The 21,838-nt window shown below is 44.0% G+C and overlaps 1 protein-coding gene across 6 annotated transcripts in view; it reads right to left on the bottom strand.

Moving 5' to 3' along the window:
- The window catches only part of chd9 (chromodomain helicase DNA binding protein 9), a 78,799-nt gene that overhangs the window by 16,186 nt on the left and 40,775 nt on the right, over window positions 1-21,838 (bottom strand). For 5 of the 6 annotated variants that reach the window (XM_053617337.1, XM_053617339.1, XM_053617338.1 and 2 more), the window contains 13 exons: window positions 11,569-11,674; window positions 9,880-10,026; window positions 9,289-9,357; window positions 9,117-9,172; window positions 8,561-8,678; window positions 6,543-6,629; window positions 5,967-6,104; window positions 5,296-5,417; window positions 2,754-2,997; window positions 1,754-1,930; window positions 1,513-1,656; window positions 1,152-1,407; window positions 209-419 (listed from right to left, as the gene is read on the bottom strand). In XM_053617337.1, the coding sequence (XP_053473312.1) occupies window positions 209-419; window positions 1,152-1,407; window positions 1,513-1,656; window positions 1,754-1,930; window positions 2,754-2,997; window positions 5,296-5,417; window positions 5,967-6,104; window positions 6,543-6,629; window positions 8,561-8,678; window positions 9,117-9,172; window positions 9,289-9,357; window positions 9,880-10,026; window positions 11,569-11,674 (1,875 nt within the window). The remainder of the gene's footprint in view (window positions 1-208; window positions 420-1,151; window positions 1,408-1,512; window positions 1,657-1,753; window positions 1,931-2,753; window positions 2,998-5,295; window positions 5,418-5,966; window positions 6,105-6,542; window positions 6,630-8,560; window positions 8,679-9,116; window positions 9,173-9,288; window positions 9,358-9,879; window positions 10,027-11,568; window positions 11,675-21,838) is intronic. The other variant, XM_053617340.1, reaches the window with a different exon arrangement.

Here is a 21,838-nt window from a genome sequence, read left to right as displayed (position 1 = left end):
TCTATACCCTCCAACTGAACCACAGCTACACCTGCCAATCGACTCTCTAGACACACACACACACACACACACACGCCACCCACCCATCTATTCCACATTCCAAACAATTCTTCTCTGAAATCGCTCCGTATTACCAAGCAAATCCACCAGGAGGCGCTTTACACCCTTTTTCACCGGGACAAGGTCTGTAAATAAAAGATCTACGCACCGTCTCTGGATGAGGTAGTCTTCGAGGATGTCGAGGCAGCGCACCATCTGAGAGAAGATGAGCACTTTGTGGCCGCCGGCCTTCATTTTAGGAAGCAGCTTGTCGATGAGGACGAGTTTGCCGGCGGACTGCACCATGGCCTGCAGGTGAAAGTCCAGGGCCGAGGGGCTGCACACCTCGCGAAAGTCCTCCAGGATCTTCTCCTCCGCGCCTAACGGGGAAGACACACACACACACACACACACACACGCACACACACACACTCAGTGTATCTAGGAGCTAATACCAAAACGGTCTTTATATTATATTGCAATTATATGATTTTATATAATTACGTATTACATAAGGTTTTCCATCTGACCTAATCTAAGGAGAAAGAAAGAATGGAAAACAAACAAGAAAGAAAAAAAAAGTAAGAAAGAAATTAAGAAAGGAAAGACATGAAAGCAAACAAGAAAGAAGAAAACAAACAACAAAGAAAGGAAGTAAAAAGAAAGACCAAGAAAGAAAAAGGCATGAAAGCAAACAAGAAAGAAAGGAAGAAAGAAAGTAAGAAAGAAATTAAGAAAGACATGAAAGCAAACAAGAAAAAAGAAAGATGAAAGCAAACAAGAAAGAAAAAATACATAAAGGAAAAAGAAAGAAATACACGAAAGAAAAGCAAGCAAACAAGCAGGAAAGGCATTCATCTTGAAAGAAAAAAAAGCAGGCAAAAGAAGACCAAATCAGTAAAGAAAGCCACAAATACCACAGAAGCTGCATGCTGGCTAGCTAGCCTCAGTGAATGTTTACACTGAGGACATGGCGACGCAAATCATGACTCAGATCCTGGAGCGCCAAAATCTCACATGGGGCAAAAGTGTGGGAGAGTTGGATCGTCTGTGTATCATGATTGGCAGTTCCTGGTATCTAACGGAACACTGGGTACATCACGGTGAATTACCTTTGATGAGGTAGGGGTGGTTGCAGCATTTCCTCAGCTCCATCATGGTGTTGACCAGATTGGGGACGTTGGCTTGGCCGGCTCCTTTGGCCAGGAAGGAGAAATTCTTCTCTAAAATGGCACGGTAGTATTTTTTCTGGATGTTGGTGAGCTCCACCTCGATAATGGTCTCCTCTTTTGGAGCCAGCTTCTTCTCGACGTCCTCCTTCAGGCGGCGAAGCATCATCGGCTTCAGTATGCCCTGCAGCTTCTGGACCTACACACACACACACACAATGAGGACCTGTGGCACCTGACACTCAGACAACTGCACAGTCAGTCTAACGCTTACCCCCCCCCACACACACACACACACACACACCTGTTCCTCAGTCTTCAGGTCTCCAAACTCCTGCATGAAGGTGCTTTCAGAGGGGAACCGTGAGGGCTCTAAGAAATGCAGCAGACTGAACAGCTCCTCTACGGTGTTCTGCAGCGGTGTGCCAGTCAACAACACTTTATGCTCCTAAAAAGGTCAAAACGCAGCACATCAGAGACGGAAAACAATAAAAAAAAATAAAAAGCTCAAAAATGTCAGAACGGTGTGTGTTTTATTTCTGTACCAGACGCATGAGTTTGAAGCCCTCCAGCAACTTGCAGTTCTTGTTTTTCAGGCGATGAGCTTCGTCGATGATCACACAGCGCCAGTCGATAGCGTTGAGCTCCGGACAGCCTCCTAAAATCATCTCGAACGTGGTGATAACCGCCTGAAACCGGTACACGCCTCTCAGCACACGACCCTGAGTGAGACAGACACACACACACACACACACAGAGAGAGAGAGAGACAATGAGAGAGACAAAATGACGAGACGGAGAAAGAGACACGCAGCGAGCGAGAGAGGACGAGAAAGATTTAGAGAAAGAGGCAGACAGACAAACGGAGAGGAGAGACAGGCAGAAAGAGACAATGAGAGAGATGGGATGCGAGTGAGAACGCGAGAGAGGGACAGAAAAATAGACAGAGTGAGTGAGAGGCAGAAAGAGAGAAAGAGGCAGACAGACAGACAAACAGAGGAGAGACAGACAGAGAATGAGAGAGACAGGATGCGAGACTGAGAAAGCGAGAGGGGCAGAAAAATAGAGATAGAGGGAATGAGAGACAGAGAGAGAAATAGAAAAAAAGAGTGAGAAAGAGAGAGACACAAAGAGAAGAGAGACAGACAGAGAGACAAAAAAAGAACTGGAGAGAGAGCGACAGAGACAGACAGACACAGACAGAGACAGAGAGAGAGAGAGAGAGAGAGAGAGAGAGAGAGAGAGAGACTCCACAGGCATGTGAGATCAGGCAAACGACACGACTCTGGACTCTTTAAGGTGTCTATTTAGCTTCCGCTTGGCGAGGTGCGATTTTGCGTGTAACCTGAAGTTACTAGCTGATAAAACCGCTCAGTGCATCACAATCCACTGTCAGTAACACACAAACACACACACACACTCAGAGAGGACGCATCAAACAGACGACACTCCTGAGCGTACAATCTTCTCGTCACTGTCGCTGCTTCATGACTCACATGTGAAACATCCCTACGGCGAGTTAAGCGGGTGTCTGCGTTTGCCAACCTGAGCGTCTCGGAAGTACATTTCGTATTGCTGCAGCATCTGGCGGCTGAGCGCGCTGCCGTGATAGACGATGACGTTCAGGTGAGTCCACGTGCGGAACTCGCGCTCCCAGTTAGCGATAGTGGAGAGCGGGGCGATGATCAGGAACGGCCCTTTGATCCCAGTGGAGAGGATCTCGTCCAGGAACGTGATCGACTGGATGGTTTTCCCCAAACCCATCTCATCAGCCAAGATACAGTTACGCCTGAGAGTGAGAGAGAGAGAGACAGAGAGACACACACACACACACACACACACAGAGAGACACACACAGAGAGAGAGAGAGAGAGAGAGAGAGAGAGAGAGAGAGACAGAGAGACAGAGAGAAAGATGGGAGACACACAGAGAGAGAGAGAGAGAGACACACACACAGAGAGAGAGAGACAGACAGACACGGAGAGAGAGACACAGAGAGACACAGAGAGAGAGACAGAGAGAGACACAGAGAGAGAGACACACAGAGAGAGAGAGAGAGACAGACACAGAGAGAAAGATGGAGAGAGACACACAGAGATAGAGAAAAACAGATACAGAGACAGGGAGAGACACAGAGAGAGACACAGAGAGAGAGAGACAGAGAGAGACACAGAGAGAGAGAGAGAGAGAGAGAGAGAGCGAGACAGACACAGAGAGAGAGACACAGAGAGAGAGACACAGAGAGAGAGAGACACAGAGAGAGAGAATATCATCACTTTCAAGCATAAATCATTTTAAAAACATATACAGTTTTTTTAGCAGTAGCAGATGTATTAAAAGTGCACGTCAGGTACACTTTTACTTTTTCTAAATACTTCATGTTGAAAAGTAAACGGATTGTCCGTGTGCAGAAGAAAATATATATATAAAAAAAAGTCACAATTGTTCATTCGAGTTTGGAACAATTTTTTATTATTATTTCAATTAATTTCCATCCTATAATCAGCCTTTAAACTTTACCTTCCGTAAGCGTGAACGTTACTCGTGAGAAGAATAAATAAAGAATAAAAACACTCGAGGACGCTCAGTTAGAGGAAAATAATCACAGGCGAGGGATACGATGACGCAGACTCACAGTTACCACCCAGAAGTCCATCATTATCCTATTACAGCATGTCCGTAAGCGTTTTATTTTATGTTTTATTATATAATGATTAGTGATAATGTTCTAGACAGCTCACAAAACAGTCCCCACTTACTATAACAGCTGTAAACAGTTGTGAGGTCTCTCTCTCTCTCTACTGAAGTTCAGAAATCTTTTCGCGAAGGCCAGTAAGCTCTTTCACGGTAAGGTATTCATGTTCCTGCGCTGAATTCGTTCGGCGTTTTAGGAAAACAAACACCCTCGGCAGCTTTGCTAAAATGAACAACGGGTGTGAAATCGCATTGCGTTCGTGTCTCTGCTTCTCTGAGTATTTCTGTATGAAATAAGATGGGGTGTGTGGCATGTCTAAGTGGTTGTGTGTGTGTGCGTGTATGTGTGTGTGCAGGCTGGCATGTCGGCTCAGACATGCCGTCAGCTGCATGCTCCACTGGATCTTCTTCCGCACTACTTAACAATCTGGCGCCCAGATCTACATCTATCCCTCTGTCTGTGTGTGTGTGTGTGAGAAAACCTCTGCCTGCCCTGACACACACACACACACGCCATCTTGCTTCTGGATTGCAGAAAATCTGCCGTGAAATGACGATACACAAAAACGTTCGTGCTTTTGTTCATGAGGAGAAATTGCACTACCTCTACACACTTCCCGGTTTCCTGCAGAGCTTCGGCTAATAAACAATAATTTTACAGCTTTGAATGGAAGCCAAGGAAAGAAAATATTCAGTATAATAGAAAACACTGTGTGTGTGTGTGTGGCAGAAACCTTTCCACTTGATCATAAGAGAAACGCACTACGAAAGCACACATTTTTTTTTTTTTTAGACAAACCCCATTCCAAAAAAGTTGGGACACTGTGTGAAATGTAAATGAAAACGGAACGCATTGATTTGCAGATCTCATAAACCCGTATGTTATTCGCATAGAACATGGAAAACGTATCAAATGTTTAATCTGACGAAACGTACCGTTTTAACGAACAAAACCAGGTCATTTTGAATTCGATGGCCACAAGACGTCTCAAAAGAGTTGGGACAGGGGCAAGAAAAGCCCAGAAAAGTAAGTGTTACTAAAAAGAAACGAAATGATTGTGTTACTAACTGACTGGGGTTGTGTACTGATCCAGATTGAGAGATTAAAAGCCTCAGGAAAACTTTGCAGGTGTTTTTGAGTTAATTATCTGATCAGAGCTCTTCTCAGGTCGACATTTCTGTATTATGAAACTCTTTCTTTTAATAGTTTGAAATACTGGATTTTTGATTTCCGTGAGCTGTAAGCTGTAAGCATTGAGATTAAAACAACAAAAAAAAAGGCTTAAAATATTTATATTTCAATATTACATATTGAAAAAGGGGATTTAAGACGTTTTAAGGATCCGCGGAAACCCTGGTCTGGTCACACCCTTTATTAGGAGACATCACTGACCTGTTGTACCAGTTGAAGAGCAGCCAGTTAACGCCCTCCAGCTGGTATTCCCTGAGACTGTTCCCGTTCCGGTACTCCCTCGACTGCTCCAGCTTCTTCCAGTGACTCGCTGGGGGGCGCTCCTTAAGACACGGGGGGGGGGGGGGGGGGGGGGGGGGGTGGTTAACAGTGTTTTTACAGCTGCAGCAACTCAGAGATATTTCACCTATTCACAAAGTCATGCTGTTTATACATTAGAACACTAAATAAAATTAAAAAAAAAACTGTGGGAGAAACAGGAAGTGCGACAAAGAGAAGATGGGGGGAACCGAGGAAGGAGAGAGGGCACGAGAGAGAGAGCGTGAGAGAGAGTGTGTGCACGATAGAGAGAGAGAAAGCGCACGAGTCAGAGAGAGAGAGCGAGCGCGCACGAGAGAGAGAGAGAGCGCGAGCGCGCACGAGAGAGAGAGAGCGCGAGCGCGCACGAGAGAGAGAGAGCGCGAGCACGCACAAGAGAGAGAGAGAGTGAGCGCGCACGAGAGAGAGAGCGAGCACGAGAGAGAGCGAGCGCGCACGAGAGAGCGAGAGTGAGAGAGAGAGAGCGAGCGCGCACGAGAGAGAGAGAGAGAGCGAGCGCGCACGAGAGAGAGAGAGAGAGCGAGCGCGCACGAGAGAGAGAAAGCGAGTCTCACCATTCTTCTGGAGTCTGGTCTCACTGCCTGCAGCTGCTCAAACTCCACGATCTTACTCTGATCCACATCTTCCTTTAGCTCCCACGTGCTGTCTTCGTACGGCAAAGAACACCACTTCACCAAGTAATACACCACAGGCTACGACACACACACACATTTATTATACAAGGACCAACACATCACCACCAGCAATTCAGAAATGCTCTTTACAGTCGAAAGCTAATAAAACTAACAACGTTTGTTCACGAGAGCGTCCAGCAGAAACCAAGTGCCTTGACTTCGCATGGATTCACCGAACGTTCACGGGACGAAATAACATCGAAACTACGATTCTATATAAAACAATGCTGCTAGACGCTTCTCCGAGAAATCACGCGTATCCTGTCGTATCCTTTTAAAAATCCCCAATGCTTAAAAGCAGCTGATTTAATGTTAGAAATTCATACTGATTCTTTAAGCTGTCCCGCCCCCACCCCCCCCACCCTTTATATCATGAAGCGTTTTGTGAATTTTTTATATCCTGAAGCGTTTTGAGAAATTTCTCCAAGTAAATTTCAGGGTCACTAAAAACGATACCTCTCCAGTGTCCTTGTCCTCGCAGTACGAGACCTCAAGGACTCTGTCCACTTCTACATAATCAGGATTAAATGGATCCTCCTCCATCTATAACACACACACACACACACACACACACACACACACACACAGAATTATTACAGCATGCCTGGAACACTGTGACACAGTAGCGTGGAACAAAATGAGTCAAATTTAGTAGACTAGTACAATTTGATCACCACTCTGTTGTTGCATAAGCATTCACGTTAGCAATCTGTGCAATTTCACCCCATTTTCTCACAATTTGGCCATTTCCTAATTCTCACCCACTAGAGCACCACTCTCCCACTTAGAGGAGAGCACCAAGTGCCTTCTAGAGCTCAGAGACACAGACGACTGGTTAGTGTCCCGAACGTCAGGATTCAAACTCGCGTCTCATGTCTCTCGCGTAACTCTTGCTTTTTTGTCACACCATTCGGGAGCCTCCACACTATTATTATTATTATTATTATTATTATTATTATTATTTCACCCGAATCACACCTACGGAGGATAAAGTAAAGCGAGCCGACTATAAACCGAACCCGAGACGGAGAGCGGAGGGAGTTTGTACATTATCATGGTGCTTTGTTCAATTTAAAAAGAGTGCGCTGGATTTTCACCAACATGGCAGATCCTAGACAATACAAGGTGTCCCAAAAGTCTCCATAGATAAAGGAAATGAATGAATTTCAGCAACTTTATTTACAAAACATCCTCTACATGATCGCCATTTCTTGATAAACACCCGCACACGGAGTCGTCTCTGCCGATCCGGCTATGAGAACGATTTCAACACCACCTTTTGCCAAAAGGCGTTCTTCAGCCGTTCCAGGGTTTCGCGATTGGAGAAATGAATGCAAGAATCGAGAAAACTCGAAGGAGCTCATGATTGATCAAAATGACCGCAGATTTTCCGCAGGTTCGGGCCAAAGTCCTCTTCGATTCATGTGCGTCGAGCACGAGTACAGCGAAAACGTCTCGTTTACCAACAAACGTCACTGCGAAAGATCGTTTCCTGCAACTGCAATTTCACCAATTCGTGTAAACTGGAAAAAAAAGTCTCTAAATTCCTGTTGGTGATCAGACGAGAATAGAAACCATGTTTAAAAACTCTGGAGAAACTCTGTAGGGATCGTCTCTTAAAGGCCATCTGAAAAACTATACACACACACAACCAGTCAAAAGTCTGTGGACACTCGACTGACATGTTTCTCATGATCTTACTTAAAAACCTTTTGATCTGAAGGTGTGCGATTAAACGTGCGAAATCGGTGTCGTGGACAAATATGTAACCGTGCCGACGTTTTCGTTTCTTTCATTAGAAAACGAACATCTCATTTACAAAAAAAAAAAATCATCGTTTTAAACGGACGACTCGGGGCGGAACATTTCCGAAAAGCAGCCGATAAGCGTCTGGCGTAGGTGAGAACTGCTTTAATACCGTTTAAAAAGCAACTCAGGGAAATTCCTCAAGGAATCCGGTGAGAAAACACTGAGAATACATTTCTGGAAATTCTTTGAAGATGCTAAAATATTAAATTATTTAGCTTTATTTGGGATTTTTAATCGCGACATAATTCCCATAGTTCCATGTGTTACTCCAGAGTTTTGATGACTTTATTATTATTCTAAAACGTGGAGAAATTATTAAAAAATAATAATAAAGAACGAGTGTGTGTAAACTTTTGACCGGTAGTATGAAATGAAATGATGCTCCCTATCATAAATGACGTATGGAGAGCTTTGATACACCCTGTAACATGCGTTACGGTGACTACGGCAGTTTCAGGTGGAGCTGGAAGTTCTGAATTGATTAGCGCGAATAGATTAGATGGTCGAGATTAAACTCTGCAGGAAAGTGAACTTCCATGTGCAGGGATGGTGACCACTGCTATGACCACAAAAAAACAAATATCTAGCTGTAAATGGATGAAAAGTATTTTAATTCAGAAAACTAAGACACACACACACACACACACACACACACACACACTTACATCGGCGAAGAAATGCGCTCTCTGGGCCTGTTTCATCTTGAAGCGTTTGATTTTCTGCTGGATCCTCTTGTCCTTCTCCAACTGCTGCTCTGTAGCCCACTCACAATGCAGATAAGAGCTACACACACACACACACACACACACACACACACACACACAGATTAAAAAAAACAAAAAAACACACCGACTCGCAGTCAACAGCTTTCTGATCCTGCCTTATGTATTACCCGGGCTCGTGTAAGCCTATTACGCGTTATTAACGTTAAACAGAGATGAATTTCATTTGCTTTAATCAGGAAAGCGCTAATCAGAGCCGAGAACATCTAAAACAGTAACTCGGTAACTAGCGATTTAGATACGCGAGCATGCCTTGTGAGTTTCCACACCACCGCCGCTCACGTCGTCCTTTACTTAATAACAGAGCCAGGAACGGCTTTCACGGTTAAGGACTTCAAAGGCAAAGGGAAGTAAAAGTACTCATCATCATCATCATCATTATTATTATTATGGAAAGAAAAGAAAAAGGAAAATAATAATAATAATAATAAGGACTTACTAGTTTTTGTACTTGACAAAAAACTCCTCCACTTCTACCACAACCCCTGGAGACACCTGTTGTAGAAGGAACACAAACAAACGATTTCATTAAGCAAAACGAAATAAATAAAATACGTCTTTACGCACGACGCCGCCGTATAAAGTAATTAGTGCGACAGGTTTGACGTTACCTCCTTCTTCACTACGCGAGAGGCCATGATTTTATCCACCACCGCTCCTTCCTCCTCACTGGGATTCTCCTGAGAAAGATCAGGAAAACACAAACAAACACACACCAGTTTCACTTAGCAGCGATCATTTAACCAACAAAAAGATATTTCGTTTCACGGTCTCGTTTTGTGACGTTATGGAACGAGAAGTGGACGGCGTGGTAACACACGGGAGAGAGAGAGAGACAGACAGACAGAGAGCGAGAGACAGAGAGAGAGACCGAGAGATGGAGAGAGAGGGAGAGACAGAGAAAGGGAGAGAGAGAGAGAGAGAGATCAATCATTTATTGTTTTCCTGTAACAGCACAGGTGTTGCTGAGGTGTTACAGTCCTTCTCTTTCACAGCAATGTGCTAACTAACTCGAACAAGAGGGCGTACTTTCTTTTTATCCGTTTGCAGTGACGTTTTAATTAACGGCGTGTCTGAAAAGTCAGGAACTAATGATGGTACCAAGACGTACCGGTATCGGGAAGCACCATCGCTACCCTTTCAAATACCGGAAGCACTCTTCATGAGAAGTGTGTCGTGTGTGGGTGTGTGTGTGTTCTCACCACAAACAGCTGTACCGCAGGCTCTTTCGGAGTGTTCGCATTGATCTTCTTGGCTTTGGCGATGACCTTCATTTCCTCATCAGACAGCCGGGCCTCCTGCTCCTCGGCGTACCTCTTCCTCTTTATCTGTCGGTTCGACCGACGCTTCTATAACACGCACAAAAACAAACAAACAATAAGAGAAAAATAAATAAATAACCTAGTTGTACACAGTCACGATATCGAACACGTAATATTTAACGTGCGAGACGGTACTGCGATTATTCCATTCGCGCGGAAGCTGCCGAGACCATCACGAAGAACGTGAAAGAACGAGTAGTGTATATATGACCTTATTCAAAACGGGACGAAACCTTGGGACTTTTTTTTTTTTTTTTAAACTCCATCCACTCCTCCGACATATTCTCAGGTATCGTCCTGTCCCGCACGCCCAAACAAGCAGTTTCACTTGAAAATACACTGCGTTTCTCGAAGCGATACTTGGAATATTGGCAATCCGTTATTTTGTATGATGGAGGAACGTAACAGGATGGTCAAGACGTGTGAGAAAATGATTTATAATCGTGTAGCGGCACTGTGAATCCAAATCAAATCGTACGAGGAAAGATACGATCGTATAAATTGCTTTTTAAGTTGAGAGACTGTGAGAACATGCTGCGTTCAGAGAGAGAGAGAGAGAGAGAGAGAGAGAGAGAGAGAGAGAGAGAGAGAGAGAGAGAAAGACACCAATTTATACACACACATCATCCAATCAGTGTGAGCACCGGAAGAGGCCTCTGTAATAAACTAGTACAGTGTGCCTGCGTGCCCTAAATATCTCTGTGGCCTAAATGTGAGCGTGAGATAATAAAGAGAGAAAATCTCACAATACGACCAACTGAAAGACCTCGACGTCGTCCATCGGGCCTCAACGTTTCCCCCCAGAACACGTCAGAGTGACACGAGCAGCGCTTTATCTCCAGCAGGATAACTGAGTCATCAGCAGCACACTGCCTTAATTAACACTCAGGGCTTTAACCTGGATAATTAGATCTGGAGTGTGTGTGTGTGTGTGCGAGCGAGCGAGCGAGCGATTTAGAGGGATGGAGAGATTGATAGACAGAGGCTGTGTGAAACAGAGGAAAAAAGAGCTAGAAAGAGAAACAGAGAGAAAGTGCTAGACAAGGAGAGACAGATAAGAGCGACAGAGATATAAATAGAGAGCGAGTGCGAGAGATGGAGGAGAGACAGTGATATAAATATATAGAGAGACATACAGAGATAGAAAGATGAGTAAAGGAAGAGTTAGAAATTGAGAGAGTACTAGCGAAGATAGATAGAGACAAAGGAAGAGAAACTGAAAGAGAGAACGCTACAGAGATAGATTGATAAAGACAATGGGAGAGATAGAAATTGAGAGCCACAGAGAGATGGAGAGAGGCAGATAGACAGATAGATAAAGAAGATTATATATATATATATATATATATATATATATATATATATATATATATATATATATATATATATAGATAGATAGATAGATAGATAGAGAGAGAAAGAGAGATGAGGATGGATGGAAATGTATCAGCTGTACCCCTTTAGTTTAGCACTGTGTGCAGCCTGAAGCTTGTCTTGCGCTAATTCTTCGCTCACACACATTCTCTCTCTCTCTCTCTCTCACACACACACACGAATGAAGCTACTCACCGAGTCGTCTTTGGAGGGTCGTCGAGGCGGCGGTTCATCATCCGAGAGCTCGTCTGAAGATTCCGTCTTGCGTTTCTTCTTCTTCCCGATCTTTATCACTATTTTCCTAAAGACGTTACACACACACACACACACACACACACACACACACACACACATCACATCACTTTGATAATCAGAATAATTGTATTTTTTACATAGTATTGAAATACAGAGTATCAGACTAACACATTTTTACATCAGAAACACTGAAATATCTTAGAGCAAAAGTTTGTGCTCCCTTATGTTTTGTAGATAAACTTTTTCATCTCTCCCTCTCAGAAACCTAAGTCCGCGTCGGTTTCCGTCACAGGAAGACGGAAAAACCCGGGAGTCTGATCCAAATTATGTTCAAACCTCGTTATAATAATAATGTCAAATCAGCATGCGTGATGTCACTTCAGCACAAAAGGTTAAAGTACTAGATTAGAGATTTTTATCTTCTCACTAAACCACATCACTGAAAGACTTGAGGAGGGAAGGAAGCGGTCGGACGTAGCGTAAAGCGAGCGCAGCCCCAAGAACTTTCTCAGAAGGATGACGTCCGTGGTGAATTCTCATCATTTCATAACCATCGCACAGAAGATTTTATCGTCAGACCAACAAAAGATCAACACACCCTGGTTTCCAGAAAAAACTCTTTACTCATCCACACACACACACACACAAAACCCGGTTTAAAAACCTGAAACTGTACAGAACCAGAATGGAGAGAGAGAGAGAGAGAGAGAGACGGAGACAGAGAGAGATGGAGAGAGACAGAGATGGAGAGAGACAGAGAGACAGAGATGGAGAGAGAGGGAGACAGAGAGAGAGCCCGAGACAGAGAGATGGAGAGAACTTGTACGTTTTTAAAAACGTCTTTCAAACTCATTTTATAATTTTTTTCTCCACATCACAGCAACAGCAGCACCGTAAACGTCCTGTCCATTCGTCACGTGTAAATTCCCGTGAGCGTAAAGCACCTGTTTGCCACCACGTTTTTTGCTTTTACAGCACAAACACACGGTTGATGAATGAAGCCATCTGCAACGCAGCGCTGTACACGCTTCCTACCGCCATGTTTCACAAATAAAAACCCCAGCACTGATTACAGAACCGGGCTAGAGATCAGAACCCTGACCCGAACTATAACGACACGTTAATAACGAACGTCTCGTGGAGTCTGAGGGGGAATGTGATGGCAGGAGGCCTAGTCTGGTACCACAACAGGACAAGCAGAACAAAGAGCTAAAGCAATGCCCAAGGCTTAATCCTGTCGTGTGTGTGTGTCGTGTGTGTGTGTGTGTGTGTGTGTGTGTGTGTGTTTCTTTCTTTCTTTATCCACTCCAACTTCCACACGGCGATTTGTCCTGCTCTCGCTCCGTGCCAGAGGGAGAACAATATGTTCTTTCTGGAGAGCTTAGAAACCAGTATGGTTATAGCGGAGTACTCGTGTGTGTGTTTGTGCGTGTGTGCGCGCACCGCCGGCCGGCTGAGAAACACCGACGTTTACTACACGGTTTTGAAACGGTAGCGTGGAGCGAATCTCGCCTCCGCCTTTTATTCGCGGCCGCATGGCGGACAAGCGGGTCCGACAACCAGAGTGTGAAAACAAACCCTTCCTGAATGAAACACAAACAAACTGAAAAGAATAAATTAGCCGTGTTTAAACGTGCGTGGTTCATGGTGGTGCGATGCGACCCGATGAAAAATAAATAAATAAATACCCGATTTTTTTTTACTAGGAGGGTTATAAACTAGCGTGTTTTCAGAAAACGAAAACACGACAGGCGTCATATAAGCGTCCTAGTATGGCAACGCGGAGTCTGTAGTAGTGTAGATGACAGGCGTAACTTTAGCAACAGTCATGAGTTTTAAAAACGAAAACGCACGGGTGTAAAAAGAACCTGAATCGGTGTTATTGTGGAGAGGTGTGAATTATTTGCCCAGCAGGCGGCTCACGCCCCTCCCCTTTCCCTTTCCCATCGCCCTGCTCAGCAGCAGCTAAACCCACAATCACGATACTCTACACACAGAAACCCAACAGTGTCCTGACTCATCTTATATCAGACTTACGGCGATAAAATTTCTTTACACTGATCGAAAAACGTTAAAAATAAGTCGCTTTCCGTTCGCGAAATGCAACACCAGTTTACTGTACTGGGATTAAACAAACAAACAAACAAACAAAAAGTCTCAATTTTCTCTCTTGAAGTTAATAAGGGGGAAAAAGAAAAAGTCCTGAATACTTCCACACGGTGGAAATCTCACCTACGCTAAGCTCTAACACTGGAGACTCCTTCCATAAACGTCTCCTTACAGAAAGAGCCATAACGTTAACAGGAACGGCCGTTACTATAGAAACGATAACGTGTTAGATTGAGAGCATTAATACACGCTAAACCTGCTGTTTTTAATTACTGCCAGCATTACGGTCAAGTCAGAGCTGCTATTATAGGAAACTACTGTAATCAACACCTTCTGACCAATCAGATCGCATTATGCTATAACGTATTATGTTAGCGAAGACGTGTTTAGCCTAACAGGTTGGTTTCCAGGCAACCCAAAGCTGGGACTGGGCTAGTATATTGCCCAGCGGTTAGCTAGCTGATGAATACGCAGCGGTAAAGACGCAGGACGGCGGATAAACACCTATCCAGTCACACGGATTACGCGGATCACAGGCGCCGTGTTATGGCGTCTCAGCAGGTTGTTGAAGCAGCACTTTTACCCCCCCAAGTCTTTCTCTTTTGCTAGTCAAATTGTGTGTCTCGCCACATGTTGCTCCTTCTTCATTTAGCTGCTTAAGCTCACTGTTTCCCGCCCCTTGTTCTGCTGAATAGGTGTGTCCGGGTCGTGACTCACACAGCAGGTCGCCTGCTGCGAACGCGTACTCGCAGAGACGCGACCGCTGGATGGCATTACACTTCATTCCGTAATCTCCGGGGACAATGAGAACGTCGCAGGTTGCCTAGCAACTGAACGACGGCGTCAAGCAGAGAGGGAGCGTAGGTGGCAGGCTGGTGACATCACTTCCTGAGAGCGACATGATCTCCACAGCAGCTGTGACGAGCAGGCCGGTAAACAAGAGATGAACAGCTCGGAGATGAGGAACCCTGGTGTGAAGTTCCAGATACGATGTTTAAGCCTAAACCGGAGGGGGGGTTTCTGGTAAACACATGTAATTTACCGTTATATACACCACTTCCTCCTCACAGTAATTAGAAAAGGACGAAGGACAAATAAAGGAAGCAATAAGAAAAATAAATAACTAACTAGGATAAAAACAAACACACCTTACGGAAAGCGCCATAGCGTTAACAGAAACAGCTGCTACTATAGAAACGATAACGTGTTCGATTGAGAGCATTAATACACACGTCAAACACGTTATTTTTTAATTACGGCCAGCACTACAGCCACGTCCAAATACAGAAATTACTCAACTAATATTTATAAAATATTAATTAAAAATAAATTAAGTGCAAGTAGAAACCCTAGAACAATCAGAACAACGTATAATATCATAATTAGGTGTTTTAAACTTTTTTTTTTTTTTAATACAATAGATAAGACAAGATATTGACATCTTCGTTACGGTACCGTATACAGTTTTGGGTGTTTCGTTTTTAATTTTACGAAAGCTTGAAGTGCGGTTCATTATTTATCACGCTATACGTGCTAACAGACGACTGCTTGAAGTCGTGGGCTACGTCCCAAACCACGTCCTTACCTACTATATAGTAGCTGATATACATACTACTATACGCTAGGCAAGTATGCGGTTTGGGATGCAGCCGTGCTCTCTTTGACGGTTGAGCGCCGCCGTGTGTGTTTGCCGCCGTTTTGCGCTTAAAGAGGGAAGTACTTGTGGGTTGTGTGCTTCTAAAACGAGACCTCTGTAAGCTCGGATATCGAACTTTCGTGACGCACGCCCATCTACGAGCTGTTAAAACGTTATTCGAATCGCTTCACTTTTCATAAATTTGCCTAATTAGCTAACAGAACATAGGAGAACATAACAAACAACACTGATCTGCAACGGAGAGAGAAAGATGGATGTGTGAGCGGATGTGTGCACGGAAAATAAATTCATTCTCACGGCGTTCGAAATATTTTTTAAAACGCCCGAGGCACTGGAGTCGGGTCAGGAGATCTGAGGAGCAGGCGGTGTTCCAGTTCATCCCAGAAGTGTTCAGTGGGGTTGAGGTCACGGCTTTGTCCAGGACACTCGAGTTCTTCTACATTAACCTTGGTAGACCATGTCTTCATGGAGCTCGCTTTGTGCACATGGCTTGGACGTCTTCGCTCCAGTGAAGAGAAACTGTAACGTTACAGCACACAAAAGACGTTCTATACGGTTCTGAGCGTCCGATTTTGCGGCAACAGTTTGGGGAAGAAAAGCACACATGGGTGTGAAAGTCAGATGTCTACACACTTCTGGCCATACAGTGTATGTATACTGTATAAGCTTTAACGTCACTCCACCCTCTCTCTCTCTCTCTCTCTCGTACTCATCTCGCTTTCAAATCGTCTCAATCAAAAATCAAGATGGTTTCCTTTTCTCCTGGACTTCTCTTTTCTTCCACGACTCCACCCAACCCTGCATACGCCACCCACTCCAGCAGTACACTATATGGCACTGCACTACTCAGCAACTACGTCCTCAAAGATTTCTCAGAAACGCCCTCAGAGTTTAAAGTCGGGCCGGCGCTCAGGATTTCTGCAACACGCACGTCGTTACTGCGTCTGCAGGTTCGGTGATGTTCACGAGATGTTTACTACGGAGGTTTATCCATCGATGATTTGCTTTCACATGCATGGTTACGTTCTGACTGGAGCAGATACGAACAAAGAAACACGCTGTTACCATGCCAACGCTACCAATCACTCAGCTTGTACAAGCTAACTAGCCTGTATTAGTATTATTATTATTATCATCATAATCAATAATAAAGATTAGATTTATTAAAGTTGGGATTAATTTGGGATTAAGTGCACCTGGGGTAACTTCCTATTTGATTTAAAAGATGCTCCTTTGTGGGTTTTATTTCCGTATTCAGTCGCGTGGCCCTCCTCCAGATATTAAATACGCCCTGAATCGCAAAAATAATGGTCCGCCCCGGACTGAAATAAGAGGCGGCGTCTGTTTTCTACTCCAGCACCTCTTAGCCATGTAGGTAGGTTGAAAATACAACCTGTTAGAAACTCGCTGCTCTGTGGGAGTGTTTTATCACTGAGGAGATGTGCACTACAACCATCCCTCTGATGAACGAATGCAATCCGAATAAGACTTAGGATTTATTTTCAGCACAATCATGAACCCGTCATCCATCCATCCATCCATCCCCTTGTCTTCTTCGCTATGTCTGAACGTCTGATCCGTCTCGCTGACTGACTCGGGGAAGGATTAAGCTCGGCGGCGCTGACAGTTACACTGATGTGTGATGTAGAGAAGCGGGTCAGTGGGGCTTTGAGCTTTTACTCCAGAAGAAGTAACCCCTCTATAATTCAACAGTTCATCGCGGCCGCACTTCGGCTCGGTTTCTACAACGGTTTGATGTGAGAAGCGAGAAATAAAACAATAAAGCTGTTCACGAATGGAAACGCAACACAGTACGTTTACACGGACAACAATAATCCGATATTAAGCCGATTAAGACGATACTCGGATTAAGAAACTAGCACGTAAACGACGATTATTGATGACGTGAATCCGACTAAAGTCATACTCGAAGTAAACACAAATGGAATTAAGGCGTGTGGAGTACTCCTGTTTTAGTCGCGTTATCGACGCGTATTACAGACACGTACACACCTTAATCACACTATTAATGCCGTGTGAGAGTTTTCACCGCATTGTGCGACAGGACACGTACACACACGGCGGCGCTCAACCGTTTGACCTCGAACAAGAGAGCACGGCTGCGTCCCGAACCGCATACTTGCCTATCGTATAGTAGGCGAAATACATGCATCTGAGCTACTATATAGTAGGTAAGTACGCGGTTTGGGACGCAGCCCACGGCTTCAACAAGTCGTCTATCAGCACGTACGGCATGACAAATAACGAACCGCACTTGAAGCGTTCGGAAAATTAAAGATGAAACACCCGAAACTGTATACGGTTCCATAACGAAGACCAACTGTACGTCGATACGTGAAATTCTGGAGGGAACGTCGGACGGCGTGGCGCGGTGACATAATGACGTGTACTGTTCATGGAACTATGATCTATAACACGTAAAACAGGAACGTGAAAGGAGTATTTTAAAAGCGCCTCATGTAAACACCTTAATCACAATACTGTCTCATTCAGAATTAGGTCAGTAGTTCGATTACTGCTGTCCGTAGTCGTTGGTCTATTTGGCCTTTGTTCTACGGTTCTCCTTTTACACAATAGATGTGAAACAAAAAGCGGTAGTTTTAAAAGCGCCCTGTGTTCATCAATGATCTCTCAGCAAAGTGTTTATTGACGTATGTTTTACGAGAAGTCTTTTATCCAGGTTTCAGGTGTCGTTTTTTTTTTTTTTTTTTTTAAATATTACGCCACTACTTCTCATTACACACCAAGTAAGGCGCTCTCATTAAAAACTAAAATCCTGTTTGGTGTTCATCTTCGTGATCCAATCTCTACCCGTAGTTCGACAGTGCTGGTGTTTAGGCTGGGGATGCGGGTGGTCAGGCTGACCTACCCTTGGCTCCTGCTTGATAACCGACATTAACACGCCGTGATCCCTATCAGCTTTTTATGGCGACACCGGTAACGGCTGGCGGTGTGTTCTTGTGCCAAAAGCACAGCTGTGGGTTGAGGAGGTGCTGATAGCGTGTTCCCTGACTGCACAAGGTCTCGTTTAAACCACGGAAGATGAGCTGGAATGACGCCAGCCGTGAGGAAACCATCTTCGTTGCAACACGTAGGACAAATTCCCCCAGAGTTTCAATGGTAGAACTACACAACTACGACGTGTTCCACGAGCTCAGGAAAATATACATTTCCCATAATGCACTGAGATTGATGTCACCGAGTCGCTTTCCCTGCGCTACGCGATGAATCGTGACCTTAGGGAAATTCTTTCAAAGCAAAAACCTGGGAAAAGTCTCACATTTCTATTAGCGTATGGTGTCGTGTATTTTCACCACACTTACTGTACATCGTTGTTATTATTATTATTATTATTATTATTATCCTCCTCCTAGTGTTTCTAAGGAGATATTTCCAACAAGTGCTGGACCAAATCCCACAATGCAAGAGGGCATGTCGATTCAAGTGCTCCATTTGCATGGTTACAGCAACATCTTTGATTGGTCGGTCTCGCTTTGTGACTTGTTTCTCCCCCCCCCCAAAAAAAGATGTCTGACTCCAGCAAAAAAATAAATAAATAAATAAATAATCAAATTAATAAATAAATAAATAATTTAAAAATAAATAAATAGATAAATAAATAAAACGGTGGATCGGATTTCAGAGGAGGGGGAAAAAAAATAAAAAATAAAGGATGAACTCCTCACAGATCCGATCCCGTAACGAATGCGCGAAAGCTGCGGGTTTGTCGGCGTCGTGTTTTTAGCTACGTGTTTAGTACTTAAAAATCCTTCGAAAGCTTAGTCGTTTTTAAGAAAAGAAAAGAAATAATGATAAAAAAAAACCTTGATATCGGCCAGATTCTTAAGTTTTTGACATGAGTATCTGAAATGAAAAAAGTAGCGTTGTACCAAGTCCGATCGTTTTTTATTCAAGTAATCTTGAAATCAGAACGAATTGCAGCTTCCATCTTGTATCTAAGGGCAAGTCAAGCTAAAAATAAAATTCCCTACGGTTAAAACAAAAAAAAAAAAAAAAAAAAAAAAAAGACTTTTACTTCCTGAACCTCACTGTTGAGCTCCGTTGCATAATAAGTGTATAAAGACTGGCGCTCGTGTATAAGACGTCGATGCTTGAACACTCCCGAGTTAGTCTGTTCCCCTGGTTATACAGCCTGACGTCCGAGTCCAAACGGATGACTAACTCCGGCGTTCAAGGAAAATCTGAAAAATAACGAACGTTCAACTCGAGCTCTAAACCATCGATCGTACAGCGCAGTGCTCCTGCAAGAGGAAATTGGATTACGACATCCTGTTGGTTATGCTTTTAAACGGCAGGTTTAAAAAAAAAAAAAAAAAAAAAAAAACCTAGTATGACCTTGCGCTCTACTCTTGTACATTTCCTCAGTGTTTCACTTTCTTTAATTGAACAGCTTCCACGTCTGTGCAAATCGAGCGCAGAACAAGCTTGGAGGCTTTTCTTACACCTAGTCTTGGGGGAGTAAATTAAAAAAAAAAAAAAAAAAGTAAAAAAAAAAACAAAACAAAACAAAAAAAAAACACACAACACATCTATCTAAAAATAAGCAGCTGTCTTGTGCAACCAGAACATGCATCCTGCTCGGCTTTTGTGCAGCTTGCAGCTGAAGTATTTGGGTCAGTCACACAGCTAATTTGTTTACCGTGGCTGGCAAGCCCGTGCAGAAATTTCACACCCGCTGCCTTTTCCTCCATGCGCTGGAATGCTGAATATGTTCATACTTGGCCTTGTGATACGGCGCAGGACGCTAGCATCGTCTCGGATACGAGAGCGATCGGTTTTATAGACGGCTCTCAGAGCAAAACCGGGTGGCTGGGTCGAGCGGATTTAGTGTCCGGGATATCGGGTTTTAATTCGTAGGTTTAACGTAAGAAAGAAAAAAAAACCAAAAAACACCTTATTATAGTCCTTAGTGACTCATTACGAATGCCCCCCACGGCTGAGCTACGCGCGCCGGCCCCGATGCGACCTGGCTGACGCTAGGACGGTTTATATAAATATGGTGCGGAAGATCTTTCCGGAATCAGGAAAGGAAGTATGTGCAAAAATATAAATTTAAAAAAACCCACTATAACTAACCTTTAAACATAACCCAGATGAGAGAAAATAAAGATGCTAGTCAGAAATATCCTAATCTGTATCAATGAGCTTATCTAGCTAACTAGCTCGCCGTACATTTGTAACGGTTCTGAGGCATTCTTCACACACTTCGAATCCAAAACATCTCCGTCCATCGACGTTCCGTCGAATTCACGCACAGCGACGTTTAAAAAAAAAAAAGCTGTTAAGACGTTCAGCAGTCGTCCCAACTAAACAATTCTGGCCTTAGGTTTAAAAGCAGTATTTACTAAAAGTACGAACTCAAAAAAAAACAAAAAAAACAAATGAAAACGCGATGAACCAACAGGCTCACGTAGACCGCGTGAACATCCGTCTCCTCGGAATGGCATTGGCTAAGCTGATGTTAACAGGCGACGGTTCGATCCGATCCAAATCGGTAATCAAAGAAAGCCGTTACTGCGGGAAACGAACACAATTTCGCACAAAAAGTTTAAAAGGTATCGCCTCGAGAACACGGCTAAAACGTTTTCTTTCCGTTTCCCTTCCGAGATAACGGACAGGCACTATCATGCCGTATAAACGCTACTTTAATATCACAAAGAGCCTCCAGATGAAGTAAATGATAAGTGCTTTTCAGACTTTTCGGCACGAGCTTTCAGAGCAGTGCTAATACAAATCTAAACCATTTGTGTCAAACTCGATTCTTCTACTTACACTGCTGCGCGGATAACGCTCGTATTACACGGCGGGGGGAAAAAAAAGCAGAGGAAGAAAGCCTGTTCTTTGGTGGCACGGATCCTTCAAAAATCATTAACGGTAAAATGAGTATAATGGTAGTAATTAGAGAGCGGCGCGCGGGTTCGATGTTCCTCCTAACAGGTGCGTCTCGGACCGGAGCGCCAGCGTGTGAATGATGTCGGTGCTTAGTGCTGATCTACGGTCAGATTTCGTCCTTCCTGTAATAGTGACGGTAAAGAAGCTCCAACTGCAGCGGAGAGACGCTTCCTGATGCAGCCGTCAGTACGATCTGGTAGACTTTCACAGGGACAAGGAACGTCGTCGTCGTCTTCTCCCACAACCTTTACGCTCATCTCGTCCAGCCACGTACGGACTACGGCTCTCGTTTTAACAGCTTCGGCTTACGTGCAGGCGAGATCGTGGACGTGATCGACGTTCTGGAGATGATCTCGGATCTCATAACCCCTGTCGACTTAGACGTACGGAAGGCATGTCGTCGCTGATTTAAATAAATAAATAAATAAATAAATAAATAAATAGAGAGAGAGAGAGAGAGAGAGAGAGAGAGAGAGAGAGGGAGAGAGAGAGACTGGAAGGGAAAGTAAA

The sequence above is a fragment of the Ictalurus furcatus genome, chromosome 27 (assembly GCF_023375685.1).
Source record: "Ictalurus furcatus strain D&B chromosome 27, Billie_1.0, whole genome shotgun sequence".
Classification (NCBI taxonomy): domain Eukaryota; kingdom Metazoa; phylum Chordata; class Actinopteri; order Siluriformes; family Ictaluridae; genus Ictalurus; species Ictalurus furcatus.
This window is presented reverse-complemented; position numbering and strand designations above follow the sequence as displayed.